The following is a 25,731-nucleotide window of genomic DNA, read 5'->3' as shown; positions in this document are numbered from 1 at the left end:
AGGAATTCATTCTGAATTCTTCCTGAATTCTTCCAGGAATTCATTCTGAATTCTTCCAGGAATTCATTCTGAATTCTTCCAGGAATTCATTCTGGCTTCTTCCAGGAATTCATTCTGCATTCTTCCAGGAATTCATTCTGAATTCTTCCTTGAATTCATTCTGAATTCTTCCAGGAATTCATTCTGAATTCTTCCAGTAATTCGTTCTGAATTCTTCCAGGAATTCATTCTGAATTCTTCCAGGAATTCATTTTGAATTCTTCTAGGAATTCATTCTGAATTCTTCCAGGAATTCATTCTGAATTCTTCCAGGAATTCATTCTGAATTCTTCCAGGAATTCATTCTGAATTCTTCCAGGAATTCATTCTGAATTCTTCCAGGAATTCATTCTGAATTCTTCCAGGAATTCATTCTGAATTCTTCCAGGAATTCATTTTGAATTCTTTCAGGAATTCATTTTGAATTCCTTTAAGAATTCATTCTGAATTCTTTTAGGAATTCATTTCAAATTCTTCCAGGAATTCATTCTGAATTCTTCCAGGAATTCATTCTGAATTCTGCCAGGAATTCATTCTGAATTCTGCCAGGAATTCATTCTGAATTCTGCCAGGAATTCATTCTGAATTCTTCCAGGAATTCATTCTGAATTCTTTCAGGAATTCATTCTGAATTCTTCCAGGAATTCATTCTGAATTCTTCCAGGAATTCATTCTGACTTCTTCCAGGAATTCATTCTGCATTCTTCTAGGAATTCATTCTGAATTCTTCCAGTAATTCATTCTGAATTCTTCCAGGAATTCATTCTGACTTCTTCCAGGAATTCATTCTGAATTCTTCCAGGAATTCATTTTGAATTATTCCAGGAATTCATTCTAAATTCTTCCAGGAATTCATTCTGAATTCTTCCAGGAATTCATTCTGAATTCTTCCAGGAAATTATTCTGAATTCTTCCAGGAATTCATTTTGAATTCATTCTGAATTCTTCCAGGAATTCATTTCGAATTCTACCAGGAATTCATTCTGAATTCTTACAGGAATTCATTCTGAATTCTTCCAGGAATTCATTCTGAATTCTTCCAGGAATTCATTCTGAATTCTTCCAGGAATTCATTCTGAATTCTTCCAGGAATTCATTCTGAATTCTTCCAGGAATTCATTTTGAATTTTTCCAGGAATTCATTCTGAATTCTTCCAGGAATTCATTTTGAATTCTTCCAGGAATTCATTTTGAATTCTTCCAGGAATTCATTCCGATTTCTTCCAGGAATTCATTCTGAATTCTTCCAGGAATTCATTCTGAATTCTTACAGGAATTTATCCTGGATTCTTCAAGGAATTCATTCTGATTTTTTCAAGGAATTTATTCTGACTTCTTCCAGGAATTCATTCTGAATTCTTCCAGGAACTAATTCTGATTTTTTCCAGGAATTTATTCTGAATTCTTCCAGGAGTTCATTCTGAATTCTTTCAGGAATTCATTCTGAATTCTTCCAGTAATTCATTCTGAATTCTTCCAGTAATTCATTCTGAATTCTTCCAGGAATTCATTCTGAATTCTTCCAGGAATTCATTCTGAATTCTTCCAGGAATTCATTCTGAATTCTTCCAGGAATTCATTCTAAATTCTTCCAGGAATTCATTCTGAATTCTTCCAGGAATTCATTCTGAACTCCTCCAGGAATTCATTCTGATTTCTTCCAAGAATTCATTCTGAATTCTTCCAGGAATTCATTCTGAATTCTTCCAGGAATTCATTCTGAATTCTTCCAGGAATTCATTCTGAATTCTTCCAGGAATTCATTCTAAATTGTTCCAAGAATTCATTCTGAATTCTTCCAGGAATTCATTTTGAATTCGTACTGAATTCTTCCAGTAATTCATTCTGAATTCATCCAGGAATTCATTCTGAATTCTTCCAAGAAATCATTTTGGCTTCTCCCAGGAATTCATTTTGAATTCTTCCAGGAATTCATTTTGAATTCTTCCAGGAATTCATTTTGAATTCATTCTGAATTCTTCCAGTAATTCATTTCGAATTCTTCCAGGAATTCATTCTGAATTCTTACAGGAATTCATTCTGAATTCTTACAGGAATTCATTCTGAATTCTGCCAGGAATTCATTCTGAATTCTGCCAGGAATTCATTCTGAATTCTGCCAGGAATTCATTCTGAATTCTGCCAGGAATTCATTCTGAATTCTTCCAGGAATTCATTCTGAATTCTCTCAGGAATTCATTCTGAATTCTTCCTGGAATTCATTCTGAATTCTTGCAGGAATTCATTCTGACTTCTTCCAGGAATTCATTCTGCATTCTTCCAGGAATTCATCTTGAATTCCTCCAGGAATTCATTCTGAATTCTTCCAGGAATTCATTCTGAATTCTTCCAGGAAATTATTCTGAATTCTTCCAGGAATTCATTTTGAATTCATTCTGAATTCTTCCAGGAATTCATTTCGAATTCTACCAGGAATTCATTCTGAATTCTTACAGGAATTCATTCTGAATTCTTCCAGGAATTCATTCTGAATTCTTCCAGGAATTCATTCTGAATTCTTCCAGGAATTCATTCTGAATTCTTCCAGGAATTCATTCTGAATTCTTCCAGGAATTCATTCTGAATTCTTCCAGGAATTCATTCTGAATTCTTCCAGGAATTCATTCTGAATTCTTCCAGGAATTCATTCTGAATTCTTCCAGGAAATCATTCTGAATTCTTCCAGGAATTCATTCTGAATTCTTCCAGGAATTCATTCTGAATTCTTCTAGGAATTCATTCTGAATTCTTCCAGGAATCCATTCTGAATTCTTCCAGGAATTCATTTTGAATTCTTCTAGGAATTCATTCTGAATTCTTCTAGGAATTCATTCTGATTTCTTCTAGGAATTCATTCCGAATTCTTCTAGGAATTCATTCTGAATTCTTCCAGGAATTCATTTTGAATTCTGCTAAGAATTCATTCTGAATTCTTCTAGGAATTCATTCTGAATTTCTGAATTCTTCTAGGAATTCATTCTGAATTCTGCTAGGAATTCATTCTGAATTCTTCCTGGAAGTCTATATGAATTCTTCCAGGAATTCATTCTGAATTCTTACACGAATTTATTCTGAATTCTTCCACGAATTCATTCTGAATTCTTTCAGGAATTCATTCTGAATTCTTCCAGGAATTCATTCTGAATTCTTCCAGGAATTCATTCTGAATTCTTCCAGGAATTCATTCTGAATTCTTCCAGGAATTCATTCTGAATTCTTCCAGGAATTCATTCTGAATTCTTCCAGAAATTCATTCTGAATTCTTCCAGGATTTCATTCTGAATTCCTCCAGCAGTTCATTCTGAATTTCTCCAGAAGTTCATTCTGAACTTATCCAGGAGTTCATTTTAAATTCCTCCAGTGGTTCATTCTGAATTCTTCAAGGAATTCATTCTGAATTCTTCCAGGAATTCATTCTGAATTTCTCCAGGAATTCATCCTGAATTCTTCCAGGAATTCATTCTGAATTCTTCCAGGAACTCATTCTGAATTCTTTCAGGAATTTATTCTGAATTCTTCCTGAATTTCTGAATTCCTCCAGGAGCTCTTCCCCGAATTCCTCCAGGAACTCTTCCCTGAATTCCTCCAGGAATTCATTCCTGAATTCCTCCAGAAATTCAATTTGAATTCCTCCAAAAACTAACTTCTTTCTGAGAAACTCCAGTAGGAGCTCCAGTAGGAATTACTGGATAACCTCTGGGACGAATTGCTGATGGAACTCTAGGACTAATTCTTGAAGGATCTCCAGGAGAGATTCCTGAAAAAACTTAAAATAGAATTTCTGAAAGAACTTTAGAAAGAGTTCCTGCAAGAACTCCAGAAAAATCAAAGGAGAAATATTTGGAATAATTCCAGAAAAAAACTCCGAGAGAAATTCCTAGAAGAACTCCTGGAGGAACTCCTGAAGAAAATCCTGAAGAAAATCCTGGAGGAACACCACGAGTAATTTCTGGAGGAATCTCAAGAATAATTTCCGGACGAGCTCCATGAAGAGTTTTTTGAGAAATTCCACGAAGGATTCCTGTAAGAACTCCAAAAAGATATAATGGATGAACCCCAGGTAGAAATTCTGAAGGAACTCCAGGAAGAATTCTTTGAGGAACTACATAATGGTTTCTCGAAGGAACTCTAAGAAAATAACTACGAGGGAAATTCCTGGAGGAACTTCAAGAATAATTTTAGGAGGAACTTCAGGAGTAATTTCTGGAGGAGCTCTAAGAAGAATTTTTGAAAAAATTCCTGGGCGAACTCCTGGAAGAACTCCAACAAGGAATTCTTGAAGTAACTCCAGGAGGAATTCCTGGCGGAACTCATGGAGGGATTCCTGGGAGAATTCATTATGAATTCATGGGGGAATTCAGAATAAACTCCTAGATCGTCAATTCCCAAAGTTCCTAAATTCTTGAGTTCTGAAATCGCTGAGATCTCAGGAATTCCTAAATTACCAAGTTCCTAAGCTTCTTTGTTCCTATGTTTCTAAACTCCTGAATTTCCAAACGCACGCCGAAATTCCTGAATTGTTAAATTCCTAAATTCCTAGATTCCTAATTTCCTCGTCGATCGTGATTATGACGTTTAATTTGTTCATCGCCTACGGCCGGTCTGTTTTGGCATGGTGGTTTCCACAGCACTAATCAAGCCGTCTACAACCAGGACACTAGAATTGATTTGACTTCGTGTGTTCAATAGATAATCTCTATGCCTCTCTTTTACATTCTGTCGCTTCATACCGTTTTGATTCATATTCCGAACACTTAAGCACAGATCAATTGTTTCAATCGGATGGCGAACGAATAGAACTTTCATATAAGCGCTTGATGATAACTTTCAATACAGACTGATTTTTTATGCCAATCTTTGTCTCAAACTCCGAACACCACCCCAAAAACACTACAATGGAAAATTTAATCTCATTGTTGGACAATTATAATGTCCTCGATCTGTACCCCCGTTGTTCATTTATGCGATAATAACGAAATGATTCATTTCCATATGATGATTGTTCGGAACATGAGTCTGTTTGGAATTTGAGTCAAAACGGTACATCGATCTGTTGATTTTCAAACTTTCGATTATCGCTTATCCCTCATACTTTGAGTAGGACTGACCGATAAAGACGATTAATAAGTCAATCAAAATCAAGCAGAAACTACGAACGGAAATATAGAAAACGTATTCAATTCGCACTGCTACGCGATGTAGCCAAATGTAGCCGTGCTTTTTTAACTTTTTTTTTAAATGGTTGCCGATTTGAAGGTTTAATATAAAACAAACTTTTTTCTCTATACAGTATTGTTGAACAACTGTGATTAATCTAGCTGATTGAAAACAGAGACAATGTGAAATTCTATAAATACTGTACAGTGCACAAATCTTCATAGTTTTGAACCTTGGGTAGCAAAATCGTTCTTATTAACGTGTACTTTTAGAATGATTTAAGATGATTGTGCTTCCGTTATCTCTGAAAAAATGTGCTTAACTGGCTAAAAGTAAACATACCGAATCAGCTTCAATAGTATTTAACGTATTTTATCTCGAACATTTTGCTGGCTTTGTCTATTATATTTACATGAAATTATGTGAAACAATGAAATTTTTTTTAAATACTTTTTGCCTCGATACTCGATACAAGTTATGAGCTTTCCATTCCCATTTCATCCAAAAAACAGATCAAGATATTCAAAAGATCGAATTAGCCTAACATCCAGTTGAATCTGACGTTCCGTCGTTTTGCGAAGAATTGTGATTCTGATTGAGTAAGCGTTAAACAAATACGATTCGAGACAACGAACGCAACGAGTCTCCTACTGTGGCGCTGCCTGGTGCCCTCCTTCCTGAAAGCGTCGTTGGTTTTTCGAGTTCACTGTGTGTCGCCTAGTTTACCCAACCGTTTGTTGTGCTTAAATTGTTCATGTTTTTGGTTGTTGTTTCAGTATTCTCACTCTTTTAAAACCTAGAAAATAGCTCTACGTTGTTGAAATTTGTCATTATTTACTGCCGCCAATCGTCGTTCTACTACTGTACCGCTTGCTTCATTGAATTTGTGTATTATCGTTTAAGCATCTGGTTTTCATTTTACTGTGTCTGTTGTTTAAGCCCTGAAAGTGAATTGTATAATATATACTTTCCGAACACGCCGTTTGTCTGTTGGCTCTGCACATTTAACCCTCGACTCAGCCTGCTAATTGTTACATCTCAATTAACATTTTGTAATAACGATATTGTTTTTCTCTATCTGTTGCAGAGTCGATTACTAAGTAGAATGATTGTTCTGAGATTTACTACAGCGTTTAAAATGCGCCGCCACATGATAAGATTTCCACACGTCTAGTCGCTTACCCTACGCATAGTAGCCTTAGTTAGATTAGAGTTAGTAGTACAGTGTTCTTTGTGGGTTTGTATGTATTAAAATTACAACAATATTAATTGAAACTTCTGTCGCCTACTCGCTAGCGTTCTTATTACTAAATCTATCGAATTTCTGCTGCATCTTCGTCCCAGCGGAAGATGTTCGGTGCCTGGTTTTACACTGAGCGTGATGCTGGGGATGGTGGAATTCTGCTCGATTCTCCTCTAACAGAGACGGAATGACGTATTGCAAGTGGCATTGCCCAGCTCCTTAGTCGTCCGGATCCAGCCCGATCAGTTCGGCCTGCAGCCGGCCCTTGGTTTTGCAGCAGATCGTCAGGAACAGTAACCGCACCAGCAGCCGGAACTGCTGCGACATGCTGGTCATGATAATGATCTTCCAAAACGAGTTGAGGATCCCCAGCCAGACGGCACCGAACTGTACCATCGGATGGTCGTACGGCTCCTGCATCACCAGCTCATAGATCCGCAGCCCGATGTACGGACCCCACGAGACCCAGAAAGAGAACACCAATGCAAATGACATACAGTGGCTCGGATTGGCCAGATTCTCGGCCAGTGCCGTGGCGTACTCCTTATCATGGATCGGTGCTCCCGATCGCACCTTACGCATCATCGTAAATATGTAGCCATAGTTGTAGACGATCGAGATTACACTCGGCCCCAGGACCAGGATTGCCAGCGTTGCACTATAGGCGGCCATGTTGCCCCACTCGAGCATACAGATGTGGGTGTCTTTGTTGTAGAAGGCTTCGTTGTAGCCAAGCAGCGGTGGACAGCATAGCATCGCGGCCGAAATCCACGTGAACGCCATCCAGCATTGGCATCTATTTGTTGTGCGTGTGGTTGTGGTTATGAGATTTGTTACAATTTTGTGTTGTGATTGCAAGGTATCACGTGGGGTATTCCGTTACATGGGCGATGAGCGATGGTTGGACGAACGAGAGAAAACGAGAAAGGGAAAGTAGAAGTTAGTGTTCTGATGAATAATCTGCTGTTTGGATCAGTAAGCATTTATGTATACGTATGATACAAAGGAGTCTGAAGCACTTACCGGATGAATCTTTTTCTAGAGTACTGATTATGGAGCTTTTAATGAAATACTTCCAAATAAAAAAAGGAAATTTCGTTTATTTCTATTAATATTGTTATGATCAATTACTCTGCATTTTAGAGAAGTACAGTAATATTTAGCATATGGCACAAAACCCAACACAAAAATCATTGGATTTTTTGGAAATTGAACAAATATATTTAAATTTTGACAAACATGTTAAATTTTAAATTGTTAATAGTGCTTTGATACACATGTCGTATAATTTCCATCTTTTTTTTGTGTTCAGATGTAACGATCTATAATAATAATATTGCACGATTCGTAGGTAAAATTATAATTATAATAATAAATTAGTAAACAAAGAATATTTAAAAATAATCAGAAGGGTTGTGTATAAGACACGACTGCCCGACGTAAAGTACGAAAAACCTTTATGTACAATGATAGTTGTAGCGTCATGGTGGTTAAATACCCAGTGGAGAATTCTTCGCTTTGCGAAATGTTTTTTCCTTACTAGCTCGGGAATCGAACCCACACTGCACAGAACTTAAATGCATCCAGACGACTGCTGACGCTAATCATACGGCTGTAAAGCCCAACAATCGAACGAAATTGACGCGCTCGCGCGAAATACGGCTCTTTTTATGCACAAATAAAATGAAGCAGTGGATCATTACAGCATTATAGTAAATGTGGAAACGCATAGTCAAAATATGCACCCTTATCGTTTACCAAAGGGGCGAGGCTTATGGTTTTACTTTATTGGATACAAGAAAGCTGCGATATAGCAGCGCGTGCGTCACGCCAGATGCGCATTCCAAGTTCGAGCTACCACGCGTTCTTTCCTACTGAATTCGATTCAATGAAATTTTCGAGCGCGTGTTTTTTGGACGACGACGAGTGATTTATTTCCAAGGGTTTGAATCAAAATGAGAATAATAAAATCTCTCACTTATCATGTCTGGATACACTCTCGATAGGTAGCATACCGTGAGAGACGTTTTTCGGTAGCTGAACTGATTCGAGGGGCTACAACCCTCTTCTTTTAATAATTCCCAATTGCGGGGGGCACCGGTTCTGATAATGCATTTCAACTTGTTTTACACATCTGTGCGAAGAAAATTTGGTCCCCAACATAAGACGAGCGAGAACAACGCGTTTTATCAAACACCCTCGGTGGGGGCTGCCTATCCAAATCAGTTTTTTTTTTCAACTTGTATACAAGTGCCTCTCTTTTATCGTTGTTCGTTATCTATTGAGAGCGCTTTCTGCAATCCCTGCTAGTGCGGATATTTTTTTTGGTTTAAAGCAAACAAAGAAGAATAAGATGAAGAAATGTTAGTGAAACAGTGAGACAATGGCGGCGAGCTCGGGGTGGGACCCTGGGTTGCCCCCCACAGCGGTGAACGGTAAACCAACGGTGCCGGAATGGATAGGCGACGTCGGTCAGCTGAAGTTCTTTTGATGTATGCTGTCGAGAAAGGAAAGCAGCTCTGTCCCTTCATCGTTGGCAAAACGATGGAAAATCTGGTTGGATAAATCAAAGGCACAAAGGCGGAAGCCAAGGAGCCAAAGTACAACATTCTTCGGGTCCGGGATCAAATGCATGCGAGAAAGCTGCTGAACATGACGGCTCTATTCGACGGCACGGCAGTGAAAGTGGAATTACATCCAGCGCTCAACCAGCCTGCCGGGAGATACAAAACTAAACGGAAGATGAGCTGAAGGAAGGAGTGACCAAGAAAGGAGTGATCGCCGTCTAACGGATCACTCGAATGCAAGATGGACACCTGGTGAACACCCCAACTTTTATTCTGAACCTTAATGGAACGTCGGTGCCGGAATACTTCAAAGTCGGACCCCTGCGGGTCAGAACAAAGACTTACATCACTGATCCCCTGATCTGGTACTAGTGCTATGCGTACGGACATTCCAAACTGCGGTACAAGGGTACCGCAAAATGTAGAGACTGCTCCGGGACTCACGAATGCAACGCCACCCCCTTCTGCCTACATTGCCAAGGTGAACATGGCCCGTCCAATCGGTCATGCCCAGTCTTCGCAACGGAGAAGGAAATCGTTCGACTCCGATCACCCAAAAAGAAGCAGTGAAACAGTTCCAGGCAGGTGGCGACTCCTACGCAGCGGTTAGTCAGGTCCATCAACAATTGTTCACAGCCCGGAAAGCCACAAGTATCCGATCAACTGAAGGCTAAAGACGACACCATCAGAAAGCTGACCGAAACCATCCACTCCCCATTTACAAAGAAAACCTCTGCAAACCCATTCGATATTTTGGACCAAAACTCTTCCGAAATTGGCACTCCCCACAACGACCCACGATGAAAAGCAAAGCCCTAGGTACCCCATCCGATTGATCCCCCTCATCAAACCACACAAAACTAACAAATGATCAATCTACATCTTCTCTATCTGACCAATCGACATTCTTTGCTTTACAATGGAATATCCATGGTTTCCCAAGCAAACGATCTGAACTACAACTATTAGCTTTCAAGTTCCACCCAATTGCAATAACTCTTCAAGAAACCATGGCCCGAAACCGAAATCTGAAACCTCCTCCCCCCCTTCTTACGGTGCAGGACTTTTTAGTACAGGTGGCGAACGCATAACCAAAAAACTTTGTCCTTTATATTACAAAGCTTTCCGCTAGGCCTCTGCCTCTGCCTTGTTCATTATGTCCATTATGTCTGAATGTAGTCAAGTTCCTTTCGAGCACTTCCTGGCAGTCGGAGTGAGGAAGCAAATAACTTACTTAAATCCCTTACAAACAACAAACGCTCTGCAGTAGCCGTCCTACGGTCAAGCAATCAAAAACCTTCCTCTCCTTGCAAAAATCCTATTTCTCGATTTTAGTCAATCAAGCTTGCTCGGACTAAACCTTTCCAGATAAGTGGCGGCTCAGCCACGTCAACACAACACCGTTTACTGTGTTTCCAAGGTTGTTGAGCGACTAGTCAACCGTTTACGAGAGAATCTCGAGCTCGATGAAAAGTTTGACTCCTGCATGTTTTTCGTCCTGGGTACGGAACCGGGTCTTGCTTCGCCAGTGTCCTGGTGGTCAGACCTCTCACTTACAACAACCCACTTCCAATTTCTTACTTACAGCACACAGTGAGGTGAGAACTAAGCATATGCGGTATTTCGAAAAATTTCGTTTCAGGGCATTTGAAACGAAATTTCGCGGGATTCCGCGGAATTTGAGTGTGGCGAAATCTGATTTTCTGATTTCGTTTCGTATCGTCAAGTTTAAAAAACATCGACAGAAAAATCATACTTTTAACGAAATTTAACGGAATTTCGCGGAATTTCGAAATGAATTTATAATATATCCAATTTTCATATCATAAAAAATTAGGCTGCGCCGCTGAATAAAGCCATTCAAACTCTATTCACAAACTCTATTCTAATTTTATACCTACATAAAAATTCTTTCACTACATCTCACTACATAATTCAATTCTGTATCTTCAACAGGTACGCATTTAGCTTTCCACTTCAAATTTTGTTCAATGTTTTGATGAAAGTCTATAAAAGTAGGAAACGTAAGGCATATCTGTTGATTTGTATATCTCATCATTTTGGTATGCTTTATTTTCATCGAGGGCAGCAGGGACTATGTCCAAGGGCTTGACGATCCCTCCCCAGGCCATCTGCGAGTTGTGGCGCCTGCCTAGGATGTGGTGGGGTTTGACAGTGGGCCCTGTTAAATGTCTATAAAAAGCTGCATGAATCCGCAAGTAGGCTCGCCAAAGCGACCGTGTGCCGCTCAAAGCGCACAAGCCCAAGTCCTGGTGTTAGGTGGGACGCTAAACAGCCCTGACACGACGGCCCTCCGACGAGACAGGAGGTTTGCGCAGGCCCAATAAGCCGCCTTTAAAAACAACTATTACGAACGACATAGAAGATAATACGACTCGATACAATCGGCAACGACCTAGGCGACGAATAAAGGATCACGATTGGAAGCTTGGAACATGGAACTACAAGTCGCTGGGCTTCGCAGGTTGCGACAGGATAATCTACGATGAATTACATCCCCGCAACTTCGATGTCGTAGCGCTGCAGGAAATCTGCTGGACAGGACAGAAAGTGTGGAAAAGCGGGCATCGAGCGGCTACCTTCTACCAAAGCTGTGGCACCACCAACGAGCTGGGAACCGGCTTTATAGTGCTGGGAAAGATGCGCCAACGCGTGATTGGGTGGCAGCCAATCAACGCAAGGATGTGCAAGCTGAGGATAAAAGGCCGTTTTTTCAACTATAGCATCATCAACGTGCACTGCCCACACGAAGGGAGATCCGACGACATGAACGCTCAGGTAGGAAGGGAGGAAATGTATAGACCGGTCATCGGACCGGATAGTCTGCAACGACAACGGCCAACGATGCATAAACTTTGCAGCCTTCCGCGGAATGGTAGTCCGAAGCACTTTCTTCCCCCGCAAGAATATCCACAAGGCCACATGGAAATCACCTAATCAAGTAACGGACAACCAAATCGACCACGTTCTAATCGACGGTAAATTCTTCTCCGACATCACGAACGTACGCACTTACCGCTGTGCGAATATTGAATCCGACCACTACATCGTTGCAGTATGCCTGCGCTCAAAACTCTCGACGGTGATCAACACGCGTCGGAGTCGTCCGCCGCGGCTAAACATTGGGCAGCTACAAGACGGTAGACTAGCCCAAGACTACGCGCAGCAGCTGGATGTGGCACTTCCAACGGTAGAGCAGCTAGGCGCAGCATCTCTTGAAGATGGCTGGAGAGATATTCGATCCACCATTGGAATCACCGCAACCGCTGCACTAGGCACGGTGGCTCCGGATCAGAGAAACGACTGGTATGACGGCGAATGTGAGCAGTTAGTTGAGGAGAAGAATGCAGCATGGGCGAGATTGCTGCAACATCGCACGAGGGCGAATGAGGCACGATACAAACGGGCGCGGAACAGACAAAACTCGATTTCCCGGAGGAAAAAGCGCCACCAGGAAGATCGAGACCGTGAAGAGACGGAGGAACTGTACCGCGCTAATAACACACGAAAGTTCTATAAGAAGTTGAACCGTTCACGTAAGGGCCACGTGCCACAGCCTGATATGTGTAAGGACATAAACGGGAACCTTCTTACAACCGAGCGTGAGGTGATCCCAAGGTGGCGGCAGCACTACGAAGAGCGCCTGAATGGCGATATGGCAGACAACGGTACCGGGTAATGAACCTAGGAGCACGCGTGCAGGACATGCGACTTCCGGCTCCGAATCTCCAGGAAATCCAGGAGGAGATCGGCCGGCTGAAAAACAACAAAGCCCCTGGAGATGATCAACTACCAGGAGAGCTGTTTAAACACGGTGGTGAAGCACTGGCTAGAGCGCTGCACTGGGTGATTACCAAGGTTTGGGAGGATGAGGTTCTGCCGCAAGAGTGAATGGAAGGTGTCGTGTGTCCCATCTACAAAGAGGGCGATAAGCTGGATTGTAATAACTACCGCGCAATCACATTGCTGAACGCCGCTGCAAGGTACTCTCCCAAATTTTATGCCGCCGACTAACACCAATTGCAAGAGAGTTCGTGGGGCAGTACCAGGCGGGATTTATGGGTGAACGCTCTACCACAGACCAGGTGTTCGCCATACGTCAGGTATTGCAGAAATGCCGCGAATACAACGTGCCCACACATCATCTATTTATCGACTTCAAAGCCGCATATGATACGATCGATCGGGACCAGCTATGGCAGCTAATGCACGAACACGGATTTCCGGATAAACTGATACGGTTGATCAAGGCGACGATGGATCGGGTGATGTGCGTAGTTCGAGTTTCAGGGGCATTCTCGAGTCCCTTCGAAACGCGTAGAGGGTTACGGCAAGGTGATGGTCTTTCATGTCTGCTATTCAAAATCGCTTTGGAGGGAGTAATACGAAGGGCAGGGATTGACACGAGTGGTACGATTTTCACGAAGTCCGTCCAGTTATTTGGCTTCGCCGACGACATTGATATCATGGCACGTAACTTTGAGAGGATGGAGGAAGCCTACATCAGACTGAAAAGCGAAGCTAAACGGATTGGAATAGTCATCAATACGTCGAAGACGAAGTACATGATAGGAAGAGGCTCAAGAGAGGTCAATGTAAGCCACCCACCACGAGTTTCTATCGGTGGTGACGAAATCGAGGTGGTTGAAGAATTTGTGTACTTGGGCTCACTGGTGACCGCCGATAACGATATCAGCAGAGAAATTCAGAGGCGCATAGTGGCTGGAAATCGTACGTACTTTGGACTCCGTAAGACGCTCCGATCGAATAGAGTTCGCCGCCGTACCAAACTGACTATCTACAAAACGCTTATAAGTCCGGTAGTTCTCTACGGACACGAGACCTGGACGATGCTCGTGGAGGACCAACGCGCACTGGGAGTTTTCGAAAGGAAAGTGTTGCGTACCATCTATGGTGGGGTGCAGATGGCGGACGGTACGTGGAGGAGGCGAATGAACCACGAGTTGCATGAGCTGTTGGGAGAACCATCCATCGTTCACACCGCGAAAATCGGAAGACTGCGGTGGGCCGGGCATGTAGCCAGAATGTCGGACAGTAATCCGGTGAAAATGGTTCTCGACAACGATCCGACGGGCACAAGAAGGCGAGGTGCACAGCGGGCAAGGTGGATCGATCAGGTGGAGAACGATTTGCGGACCCTCCGCAGACTGCGTGGTTGGCAAAGTGCAGCCATGGACCGAGCTGAATGGAGAAGACTTTTATGTGCAGCACAGGCCACTCCGGCCTTAGTCTGTTAATAAAAAAAATCCGCAGTCAAGTGAGTGCACATTGTTTATTAAACGAGAGGATCGCACTCGCTTGACTGTCATTTTTATTTTTTCACGCATGCTGCGACGCAGCAAAGTTGAATCAACAAAAATGACAGTTGTCCGCCGCCTCTGTATCGAGTGGTGTGCCCTCGAAAACGCGAGCACTTTGAAACATGGATTCTGTCAGGAGTGACCTTAAACTTAGATTAATGAATAATAGCATATGGTCCGCCACGCGGCGTAGTTCAATCTTGCAGGTATCACAAGACCGTTGGACGGCAACCATTTCCGGATGATGCTTCTGATCCTGTTGATGAGTTGCTTAGTGTTTTTGGCCATCTGATCACCTTTGAATACAATGGAGCTCGGTTTTCTTAAAATCCTTTAACAGTTTTCGAAACATTTTCGCGTTCAAAATTATCTACCGTGTACTTTCCCAGGATCTTTGTTCGCTTGAAACATTGTACAATGCGGCGCGCATCCTTCCTGTTTTGACGACATGTTTGAAGCAACTAAACATGTTGGAGTAAAAGTTTGTGGGCCATATTTTTCTGAATATTCTAAGGATTCATTTACATATGGAAATATTTCTCTGGAAGCATTAATGTTCTCATAAAAAAGTATTGAAGTATTGAAATTCCTGTTTTTTAGTGACCACCCGTTATTGGCGGATAAAATGTTGCTGTTTGCCACAAACGTTCATTAGTTGCTATTTCTTGTTAATTTAATTAAAAGTATAAATAAATAATGATATGTGAATAAGATGGGTTAGGAAAAGAATCATCCGATACATATTGCAGAATGCATTCAGACTCCTTATAGATATACTCGTAAGTAAAGAAACAATAATCGAAAATTGATAAAGTAATGCAGCATTATTTTTTGTTTACTTGAAGTACGGTGCAGAATGGGAATATACGGAAAAGTTAAGGCCATCTACTAGTTCTACTGGTGGTATTTGCATCGTGTCTCAGTGTATTAGGAAACTAACTACTTGTTCGTAGAATGAAATGATTTTTGTTAAGGTGAAGGTTGGCTGCATTGGAATCTCTTCATATAGCTCTTCTATTTGTACTCAGCCAATCTTGCCCTTAAAAGCTGACGCTTAATTTAATACTTATTAATTCATTGGCACTACCTACATTTGTACTTTCTTTTATTACGGATGGAATCCTAATAGGAACTTCTGAAAATGTTTGACTTCTGCATATTTCAATAATTTAGAATGATAACACGAAAAATCGTTGACTTCCTCTCGAAGCAGTGCACTAATTTTAAGAAGTGGTAAAACAATTTCATGTTTTCATGATAACAACAAAAGCTTTAATCTATCAAGCGTAATAATGAAAAATCTTCCTATCTACGACTTGAAGAGTATACGTTTCGAAATGAAAATGAAGAAGCAAGAAACGAAACTAAATCAAACTAAATATCAAACCTTCCATTCCTATAATTTCATACCGAGAACGAACAGAGTAAATAAACACACATTGAGAACAAACAAATGAATTGGTTAATATAAAGAAAGTGTAGATTGGATAGAAAGTGAAATTCAGTTCGCAGGTGAAAAGTAATGCAAGCTGTTTTGTTTTCTCTTCTCAGAATAAAAAAAAATATTAAAAGTATCACACACGGAAGAGAAAACAAAGCATTAACAGTTTTAGATAGAAATTGTAACAGTTTCAAAACATGTGAATATAATTTAAAATGACTATATATGTTATTTCTATAAGGTAAAACTTCTTGTTCATGTTCCGAATCATTTGACCAAGAACAACTTTTTTTTTACAATTAGCAAGACACGTGACTTGCATACGAAGACGGCTGATCTGCTTATCAATAGTACACAATGAGCATTCACACGCACACACCAATCTACGGCTTTATACATCGATCAACAGCTAGCTGCTAGGAACATATGCACACACGCTTAGAGCTAGGTGCAAATATGACCACATTGAAAGAATGGAGTATTGTTTCTGTTAGTCTTGGAATCACACAGGGAGTCAGAAGGGGACCCGAACGATCCCCTTGAAGAGTCAGTTTAGGTTTCTTAGAATGGCATTTTAGGGAACTGTTAGGCTTTAGAATTGGAGGTCCTGTATGTTTTGTTGTTTTGGATAAATATTGGAATTAGTAGACACGGGAATTAGTACATGAGAAACACGAACGGGCAGCGGCGCAGTGCCAGTTAGTCACCACTTCACCACATCAGTCTATAGGGAGGTTAGGAAGAATTGTTTCTCGGTTTTGTTTTTTTTTTGTTTTTTGCTCGCTCTAAAGCCTGTCCCCATCGCCCATTTACCTGGTTTTGGTTTGTATCGTTTCATAGCGCAGCGGTTTCCTAACTGCCAGATACCGATCGACCGAGATCCACATGAACGTGTACACCGAGATGGACCAGAGGGTCACTTCCAGGTAGCCGACGATTCGGCACAGCACGTCCCCGTAGACCCAGTCGCCGTAGAAGGCCGGGTAGACGTACAGAGGCACGATTAACAGACCGCATAGCAGATCGGCAACGCCCAGCGATAGCAGGTAATAGTTGATGACCTCGTGAGGACCTGCAAAGAGATGGGAAAACGAATGCATATGATCAATATGAATTTATGAATATAAGGAGTTCAAACGCGAAGGGGTGTGAGTGACAAAACTTAATTTCGAAGAAAAAAGAAATTTGTATGGAAGTTCGAAAAAATACTAATTTTCTGCGAGTTTTCCCATTTACCACAAACAACGCTCAGACTGTTTCAACAAAGTACATCAAAGCACTGAAACCCAAGCATTTTCTGTTGTAGACAACTCAAATTTTCCAAAATGTCATTTACACTCCCTCAATAGAAGTTTTGTGATAAAAACCTCAAAGAATTCGGAAGGAATCCTCAAATTATTGGAAAATAACTAATCGAACAGCAAACAGCCTTTCCCTTGAAAAAGGTCAAATAAACAATTCGAAACGTTGGGCAATGCTAATGTAAACCCGTTTGAATACATTTCAGGCGGAAAAACCTAGATATTATCCAAACATTTCGGAATCCTTAAAGAACTCGAATGCAATTCTCAAAAGATTCGGTTGGAGCTAATGAATAATTTGATGAGAGTTGTCAAAGTATTCGGTTTAGACCTGTGCGCCGCCGCCGACACTTATTGACGTACGCCGACGCCGGTCAAGGTGTCGGCGGCGCGCCATACGCCGGTTAGCTCAACGCCGCCGAATTTCGAATTTCACGCCGATTAGCTAACACAAAAATCACAGTATGCAGTGCGTTTGCATCTGCCGAAACAAAGCAACCTATCAAGCATTATATAAAAAGGTATTATACCTTTAGCTGATTTGTTTGCTTTTGGCGTGTTAAATGTTTGCCGTATTGGCGTGTTAAATGTTGGGTCATCTAAGAACTTCTTGACTACAAACCTACAAATCAACGAGCGTAGCGATGAACTTCTAATCTCATATGTAACTTCATGTGGAATAAACTCATTCTGGTCGCATTGGGTGGTTCATAATCTTTTTAAAGGTTCGAATGTTACATATCTTAATTGGTCTAGTGCTTATATAAGAGGCTACAAGTCAACACTATGAATGCTGGATTTGAAAAAAAAAATGGTAACTTGGCTTCTGGAGCTGCAGCACAATGGGACATGTGACTCACCAAATTGAACATTCTCTTCACTCCTCCTTGTATGTACTTAAATTGCCAGAATTGTTCTGAAAAAAGAATGGTCCTGGAGGAAGTTCTGAAGGAATACATGAAGAAAACTCTTAGAATCTTGAAGAATTTCTGGATTTATCCCCGCAGTAATTTCTGGAGGATTTTCTGAAGGAATCCCTGTGGAAAATTTCTAAGGAATACTTGGATGAATGTGAATGAAATTATTTGAGAATGTCGGTAATTTCTTATGGAGTTCCTATTCGTACGGAGATATCCGAAAATTCGTTCTAGAATTTTGATAGGGAATGGCGGAGAAAATTCCGAAGGAATTACTAGATGAATTTTCGAGGCAGAGCAGAGGCACTTACGCGAAGCCCGCGGGATAGAGAGAATCTCCTTTCAACAGTGTAATCCAACAGACTAATAAATAGATTCGCTATACTATATTATACTATATTTTGATAAAGTATTCCCAGTCAAATTTCTTTGTTTTCCTGAAATAATTTCCGAAGCAAGTCCTGAAGGAAGTTCTAATGCATGCATGAAGAAAATTCTTAAAGTCTTGAGGAATTTCTAGATCTATCTCCGTAGTAATTTCTGGAGGATTTTCTGAAGGTATCACTGAAGAAAATTCCGTAAGAATTCTTGAAGGAATGTTCAAAGCAATTCTTTATGATATTTAAGAATGTCGGTAATTCTTTAAGGAAATCCTTTGGAAATTATATCTGATATCTGAAAATTCGTCCTAGAATGTTAGAAGAAAATGGCGTAGGAATTCCGAAGGAAGTACTAGATGAATTTCCGAGGGAATGGAATTTATGGAATACCTGGAAAAGTTCCAGTGGAATTGTTAAAATAATTTCCGAAGGAATTTTGTAGCAAATTTTGAAACTATATATGTATGCATGTAGTTAACCACCATCCTGGCTTGAGTCTTACTCTGCATACGGCTCCACCCATTAGTACAGTCGAATTCAATTACCATTCTGCTTTCAACGCACTGCTGTATAAAGGGCAAAAAACGGAGGTGGCGGACCCGTAAGCAGAGACGCCTGCGGGATAGAGAGAGAATTCCTGATGGAATTTTGAAGGTACACTAGAATGAGTTTCTTAATGACTTACCAAATTTGTTTTATAATATATATTTTATAATATATGTTTCCTAAGGAATTGTTTAAGATATTTACGAAAAAATCCGTAGAAATTTTCTAAGGAACTCCTGCAGTAAATTCCCAAGGAATTCTTGAGAATATCTGAATATCCTCCGTCTCGATATTTTGGGAGTTTTTCTTGGCATGTAATCTTGATTCTAGAGTCAAAACTGAGTTTGTATTAGTACTGTCCGGATTTTCGAAGAAATTTTTGCAGAAATATATGAATTTTTATTTATATTCCAATAGCTATTTGTTTGGTAAATCCATTAAAAAATCCTTCGTAGGTTCCTTTCAGAATTCCTTCAGATATTCCTTCTGAAATTCATTTAAAAATTCTGTTCGAAAATCGTTTTTGATTTGAAAATTCCTTCAGGAATTTCTCCGCAAATCTTTTTAGAAAAGCCACCAGGAATTAACTTGGACATTCATCCAGGGATTTCTTCAGAAAACCCTCCTTAAAGGCCTTTTTTCAGAAATTCCTTTGGAACTTCCTCCAGGAAGTCCTTAGGAAATTTCTTCAGTAAACCGTACAACCGGAACGAATTCTAATTTGGAGGATTTTTAAAGGAATTTTCAAAGAAATTTCCAAAGTTATTTGAGTGTTAAACTAATTTCCAATTAAAAAAATAAACTTAAACAACGGTTCAAAAAACTTGAAGGAATTTACAAACAAAATTTCCCAGGATTTCCCTTGCTTCCTTGTTCGACAGAAGACTTATTTTTAGCATATGAATCTGGCCTGACCAGTCGAATGTTTGATGCTTTTTGAAAACATGAATAGGTCTAATGTATAGGAATTCCTGGAAGAGTGGCTAAATGAATTTCAGGAGGAATGTTCGAAGCAATTCCTGTAGGAAATTCGGAAAGAATTTCTGGAGAAAGTTTTAAATAAATTCCAGAGGGAAATTTCGAAAAAATACCAAAAATATCTTCCTAGTATTTCCGAAGAAATTCTTTGAGGAATTACTGGAAGAATTTTTATTAGAAATTCCTAAAAGAAATTCTTGAAGGAATTTCTAAAAAAATGCTAAATCAAATTCCGATGGTTTTCTTCTAAAGGGATATTTCTATAGAAATTCTTGAAAGATTTTCCCTGAGTGTTTTCTTAGGAATTCTTGAAAGAATTTTCAAAGGAATTCCCAATAACATTTTTAAATTCCCAATTCCCAAAAGACTCCGTAAAGGAATTTCCGAAGAAATCCCTAAAGTAATTTCTAAGGAAATTCCTTAAGGAACTTTTGGAACGAATTTCCGAAGAAATACTTAAATAAATTTTCATAGGGAATTCTTAGAGGAAGTTAGGAAGGAATTCATTAGGGAAATTTTAAATTATTTCTTATAATTCTCTTTTCGAATTTTCTGAGAAAAATCTGAGAATTTCAAAACGAATTTCTGGATTTATATCCGAATTACTTTCCAATGAACTTATGTGCTGTGATGCGGTACTTAGTACTGTCCTAGTGGAGGATGTAATGTAAACTTTTGCTGTGGAGATACAAGCTAAAGCTATAAGGATGTTCACCCCATCAGCCTGACTGTAGCTAGCAATTATTCAAAAAACCCTAAAATTCATTAAAAGCATCAAAGTTCTTCAAGCCGCCGCCGCCGGTGTAAAAAATGGCCTTACGCCGCCGCCGTTCACAAATACTTTGGCGCACAGGTCTAATTCGGTTAGAATCATCAATGGGTTCGTATGCGATCTTCAAATAATTCGAATTCAATTCTCAATGGCTTCAGATAAAATTCTGAGATGATTTGGTTGGACTCCTCAAAGAAATCTGATGTAATCTTTACAAAATTCGTTTGGATTTTTTTATAGGTACTCAATAGATATGAATGAAATCCTCAATAGATTCGGAGGAAATTTTTTAGAGATATTTTTATTTTATGTCTTTATTAGCGAGACTTTCAGCCCAAGGCTGGCTCGTCTCGCGTTTTTAGAAAAAAAAATCCTTTTTAGAGAAAAAAAATAATTGCAGAATTCGATTGTAATCTTTGAAGAACTCGGATGCAATCCCCAAAGGATTCGTACAAAATTCCTCTCACCCCAGTCAATCCCAGTCGGCACATTTGGCATTTTCTAAGACGAAAAAATTTTTGGCTCTCCTTACTTTGAACAGGTAATAAAGCTAGGAATCCCGACCCATGTGTTGATGGGTACGATATGTGAAGTCCATGTGTGGGAAAAGTGCCGACGGAATAGAAAAGCAAATCAAAAAATGTTCAGAATGTAATCCGAAAATTGTTCAAATTGATCATTCAAAAAATCGGATGAAATTCCTAATATATTCAGATTGAATCCTTAAAAAATTCAGTTGAAATCCTCTGAGGACTCGGATGCAATCTTTGAATGAATTGGCCATCCTCGAAAAATTGATTAAATTCTTCAATGGATCAGATGGAATCCTCAAAGAAATTCGAATTAATTCTCAAAATATTCGGTTGGGAGCCCCAAAATACCCGAACAATTTACAAAACCATCGAATGAAATGCTAAAAAAAATAAATGAAATCGTCAAGGATTCTGATTTAAAAACCCTGAGGGCCACACGTTCAGTTTTTATTTCTGCAGCTCGGTAAAATCTACACAGCCGTTTGCCCAGTAAAATAAACACTAATTTCCCGACAAAAATAGCTTTTGTTAGCTGGTTTTCGACAAATTATTTGCTGATTTTCAGCAATTTTGACAGAAATCTCGGCGAAAACGCCTATCTCGGTAAAAGTTCACCAAATTGATGAGATTCCGGTGTGCAGGATATAGTCTTCAAAAATCGGAAGTCATCAAACAATTCAGATGAAATCGAAAAAAGACTGGGAAAATATCGTCAAAGGATTCGGTTGAAGGTTCCAAAGGACGGATGGAGTCCTCAAAGTATAAAATCGATAAATGCTCGATAAGTTTCGGAAAAAATATATTAAATAAATTCTCAGACTAATAAGTACTCAGACGACTAGGATGCAGTCTTAAAAAAAAGTCGGATACAATTCTCAAATGGCAGAATAAAATCGTTAATGGAATCAGAACGAATCCTGGAAGAATTCGGAATAAAATCCTGGAAAAATTCGAATGAAATTGCCAAAGGACTCAGATACAATCTGCAAACTGTATCCTTTGAAATTGCAATTCTCAAAGGATTGAGATGGTATTATCAAAGTGTTCAAATGGAATCCTGAAAGATGAAGTTTTAATCACCAGAGAACTTGTGGCATTCTTCATGAGAATCAGCTGCAATCCTCGAAGGACTCGGATGGATTCGTCAAAAACAATTGTTTAAATTCTCAAAGGAATTAGATTGGGTAAGAATCCTCGAGGTATTTGTGAATGCATTCTAAAATAATTAGGATTAAATCTTCAAATGTAGTTGAAATAGCCAAAGAATTCTGCTTCGGCTCCAATACCCAGATGTCTCGGGTACAACCTTCGTAAGAATTTCATTCAATCCTCAAAGGAATAAAAAACAGATGGAGATAAGGATGGAATCCTCAGTGAAATTGGAATCCTCAAGCATCTCGGATGCAATCCTCAAAGATTTTAAAAGGAATCTTTAAAATAAAAATCAAATACAAATTTCAAAGGATTTGTGTTTGGTTGAAATCCTCAAATACCTCATATGCAATACCAAAAGCAATAACTATGTCTATCAAAATTAAACATCTCTTCAAATTCATCGTGCTAGCCTCACGATATACGAATGCAAAAATGGTAACCTGGCTTAGAAACCTCGCAGTTAATAACTGTGGAAGTGCTTAATGAACACTAAGCTGCGAGGCGGCTCTGTCCCAGTGTGGGGATGTAATGCCAATAAGAAGCAGAAGAAGAAGAAGAGCCCGAAAACTCGGATGTAGTTTTTAAAAGAATCGGATGCAATCGCTTAAAATAAAAATCAGGTGAAATCCTCAAAGGATTCGGATGGAATCATTTAGAATTCGGAATAAATATTCGCAAGATGTATTTGGAATTCTTGAAGGACTCGGGAGCAAATTTAAAGGACTCAATCTCAAAGGACTTGGAAAAATTCATTCGCCCGAAAGCCATTTGACCAATAAGAACGAAAATTGTTCATTAGGTCGTAAGTCATTTGGCCGTAAATGCATTTTTCTGATAATGTCAGGTCATTTAGCCGAAAAATCCATTGCGCTGGAAAGTTTCTTTGGCTAAATATGCCGTTTAGCCGAGATGAATAAGCCATATGCCATAAATTTCATTAGGCCGAACGGGTCGTTAACAATCGTAACCGTCGTTTGCTGAACAAGTGCCGAAATGCCGTTTATCCGAATAATAGTGAATGTAAAAGTGTGAAGTTATTAATCATTATTGAGAAGTGGAAAGTAAGAAATGAGAAGTGAAAAACGAGAAGTGAGGCGCCTTACTTCTAACTCCTAATTGAAGTTAGAAGTGAGAAATACGACCTCCTACTAGTCACTTCTTACTTCTTACACCCGGTTCTTTTTTTACACGGGTGAGTTTTAGTTGATTGCGACCTTTAGCGTTGATGAAACTATGAGTTAACCCCATGAAAAAATTCACAAAAAATCAAAGAAAATTCAGGTGGTATTTGAAAAGCTGTAAATAATCAGGTTAGCCGGGAATTTAAAGAATACCAACCGTGTAAAAAAAATATTGGGTGTATTTCTTACTTCTCCTTGTAAAAAGTAAATAACAAGCAAGATATGAGAATTTGGAAGTAACAAGTGTGGAAATGAGTGAGAAATAAGGAAAAATAAGTGAGACGTTTCAATTCACATTTCTCACATCTTAGTCCCAGTTTCTCACATCTATTTTTCACTGTTAAAAGCAATATGTTCGAAGTGTGCATTGAGAATTGAGAAGTGCAGAAGAATTGAGAAGTGAGGAGTGAGAAATGATAAGAGAGTAGTTAAAAATGACAATTGAAAAGAGAGAAGTGAGAAGTAACGCGTGAAACATTAAATAATGAGAAGTGAGAAAATAAGAATGTGGAGTGATAAATTAGAAGTGAGTCGTCTTTTCTCACTTCTCATTTCTCATTTCTCGTTTTTCGTTTTTCACTAAGCAGTTCTCATTTTTCACAGTGAGAAGTAAGAAATGATAAATGAGATTTATTTATTTCATAACAATTTATTTCATAACAATTGTCATCTGACATCTGTTGTCTCAATGACTATAAGGGTAAAAGGGTAGAAACTATCGTTATCTAATCATTATATAAACATACACATAACACATCAATCATAATACACACGAAATACATCACTATAATAAAACTGAACTAAGTAATCTATGGTTGTAGTGTCAATTTGTGTCACGAAAGTATGCTGTAAAAACTCGCTGTAGAGTAGCTGGCGATAGATTAAAATCAAAGAGATGGAACACTTCGTTGAAACTGGACGACATATATCGAACTGGATCATGCTGACCGTAACGACTGTTTCGAGTACCAAGCTGAATGAAATCCCTCCGCATAGGAGCCTAAAAATTCATCCTGTTAAGTATTGCTGGAGAGTCAAAAGCACCATTCAGGATTTTCGCTACGAACATGGCCTGTGCCACACGGCGTCGAATATCTAAGGTATCCAGTCCAAGCAACCGACAGCGGTTTTCATACGGAGTGAAATGTTGGCCATCACGCCAAGGGAGATTGCGCAATGCAAAGCGCACGAACTTTTTTTGCACAGATTCGATCCTCGAAATCCAAGTGGTTTGTTAAGGGCACCAGACAGTGACAGCAAATTCCAAAATTGATCGTACAAGCGTACAATATAGTGATCGCAGGCAATAAGGGTCACGGAATCCTTTGGCGATTTTCATTATAAAGCCAAGTTGTCGGTTTGCCTTAGAAATCACGTTATCGTAGTGGAAACGGAAGGTTAGTGCGTCGTCAAGTGTAACTCCAAAATCCCTGATGTGGTTCACTCGCTCAAGAACTGTCCCAGGCAGCGTATAATTATAGATGATAAGTTTTCGTTTTCTGCTGAACGTTATTGTCTGAAATTTATGGATACTGAATGACAAGCAGTTACGCACGCACCCCTCTCAATGGGTTAAAAGCATTTGTAGTTGAATGCAGTCTTCAAGACTGTTGACAACAATGTAAAGCTTTGCATCGTCAGCATAGAGCAGTCTCACACCAGGTGGTAGCACCAGTGTCACATCGTTGACGAATATCGAAAACAATGGTCCTAGATTACTCCCTTGTGGTACACCAGATGGCGTAATGAAGGGATCCGAAAGAGATGATTCGACTTTCACACGCAATTTTCGATCCGTCAGGTAAGATCGAAACCAATCAACACACGCAATGGAAACTCCCATCCCCCTGCCAAGTAGAATACGATGATCCACTCGGTCAAAAGCAGCTTTAAGATCTAAGTATACCGCATCCACTTGCCGCCCATTATCAAGAGCCTCAATACAAGTTGTTGTGAATTCTATCAAGTTGGTCGCGACCGATCTATTAGGAAAAAATCCATGCTGGTCCGTAGAGATGTACTGCCTGCAACAGGCGAAGAGCGTGTCGTTCATTATTATTTCAAAAACTTTCGAACAAGCGGAGAGAGTGGTTATTCCACGATAGTTGCTCACGTCGCATTTGTTTCCTTTCTTATGAACTGGAAAAAGGTATGACGACTTCCAGCGCATGGGAAACGT

The 25,731-nt window shown here is 39.7% G+C and overlaps 1 protein-coding gene across 4 annotated transcripts in view; it reads right to left on the bottom strand.

The window, feature by feature from the left end:
* Positions 1 to 4,441: 4,441 nt before the first annotated feature.
* LOC134209110 (G-protein coupled receptor 52) overlaps positions 4,442 to 25,731 on the bottom strand; it is a 241,358-nt gene continuing 220,068 nt past the window's right edge. For all 4 annotated transcript variants that reach the window (XM_062685090.1, XM_062685089.1, XM_062685092.1 and 1 more), the window contains 2 exons: positions 16,603 to 16,861; positions 4,442 to 7,235 (listed from right to left, as the gene is read on the bottom strand). In XM_062685090.1, the coding sequence (XP_062541074.1) occupies positions 6,659 to 7,235; positions 16,603 to 16,861 (836 nt within the window). In that variant the 3' untranslated portion in view covers positions 4,442 to 6,658. The remainder of the gene's footprint in view (positions 7,236 to 16,602; positions 16,862 to 25,731) is intronic.

The sequence above is a fragment of the Armigeres subalbatus genome, chromosome 2 (assembly GCF_024139115.2).
Source record: "Armigeres subalbatus isolate Guangzhou_Male chromosome 2, GZ_Asu_2, whole genome shotgun sequence".
Taxonomy (NCBI): domain Eukaryota; kingdom Metazoa; phylum Arthropoda; class Insecta; order Diptera; family Culicidae; genus Armigeres; species Armigeres subalbatus.
The sequence above is the reverse complement of the archived record's forward strand: the minus strand, read 5'-3'. Positions and strand labels throughout refer to the sequence as shown.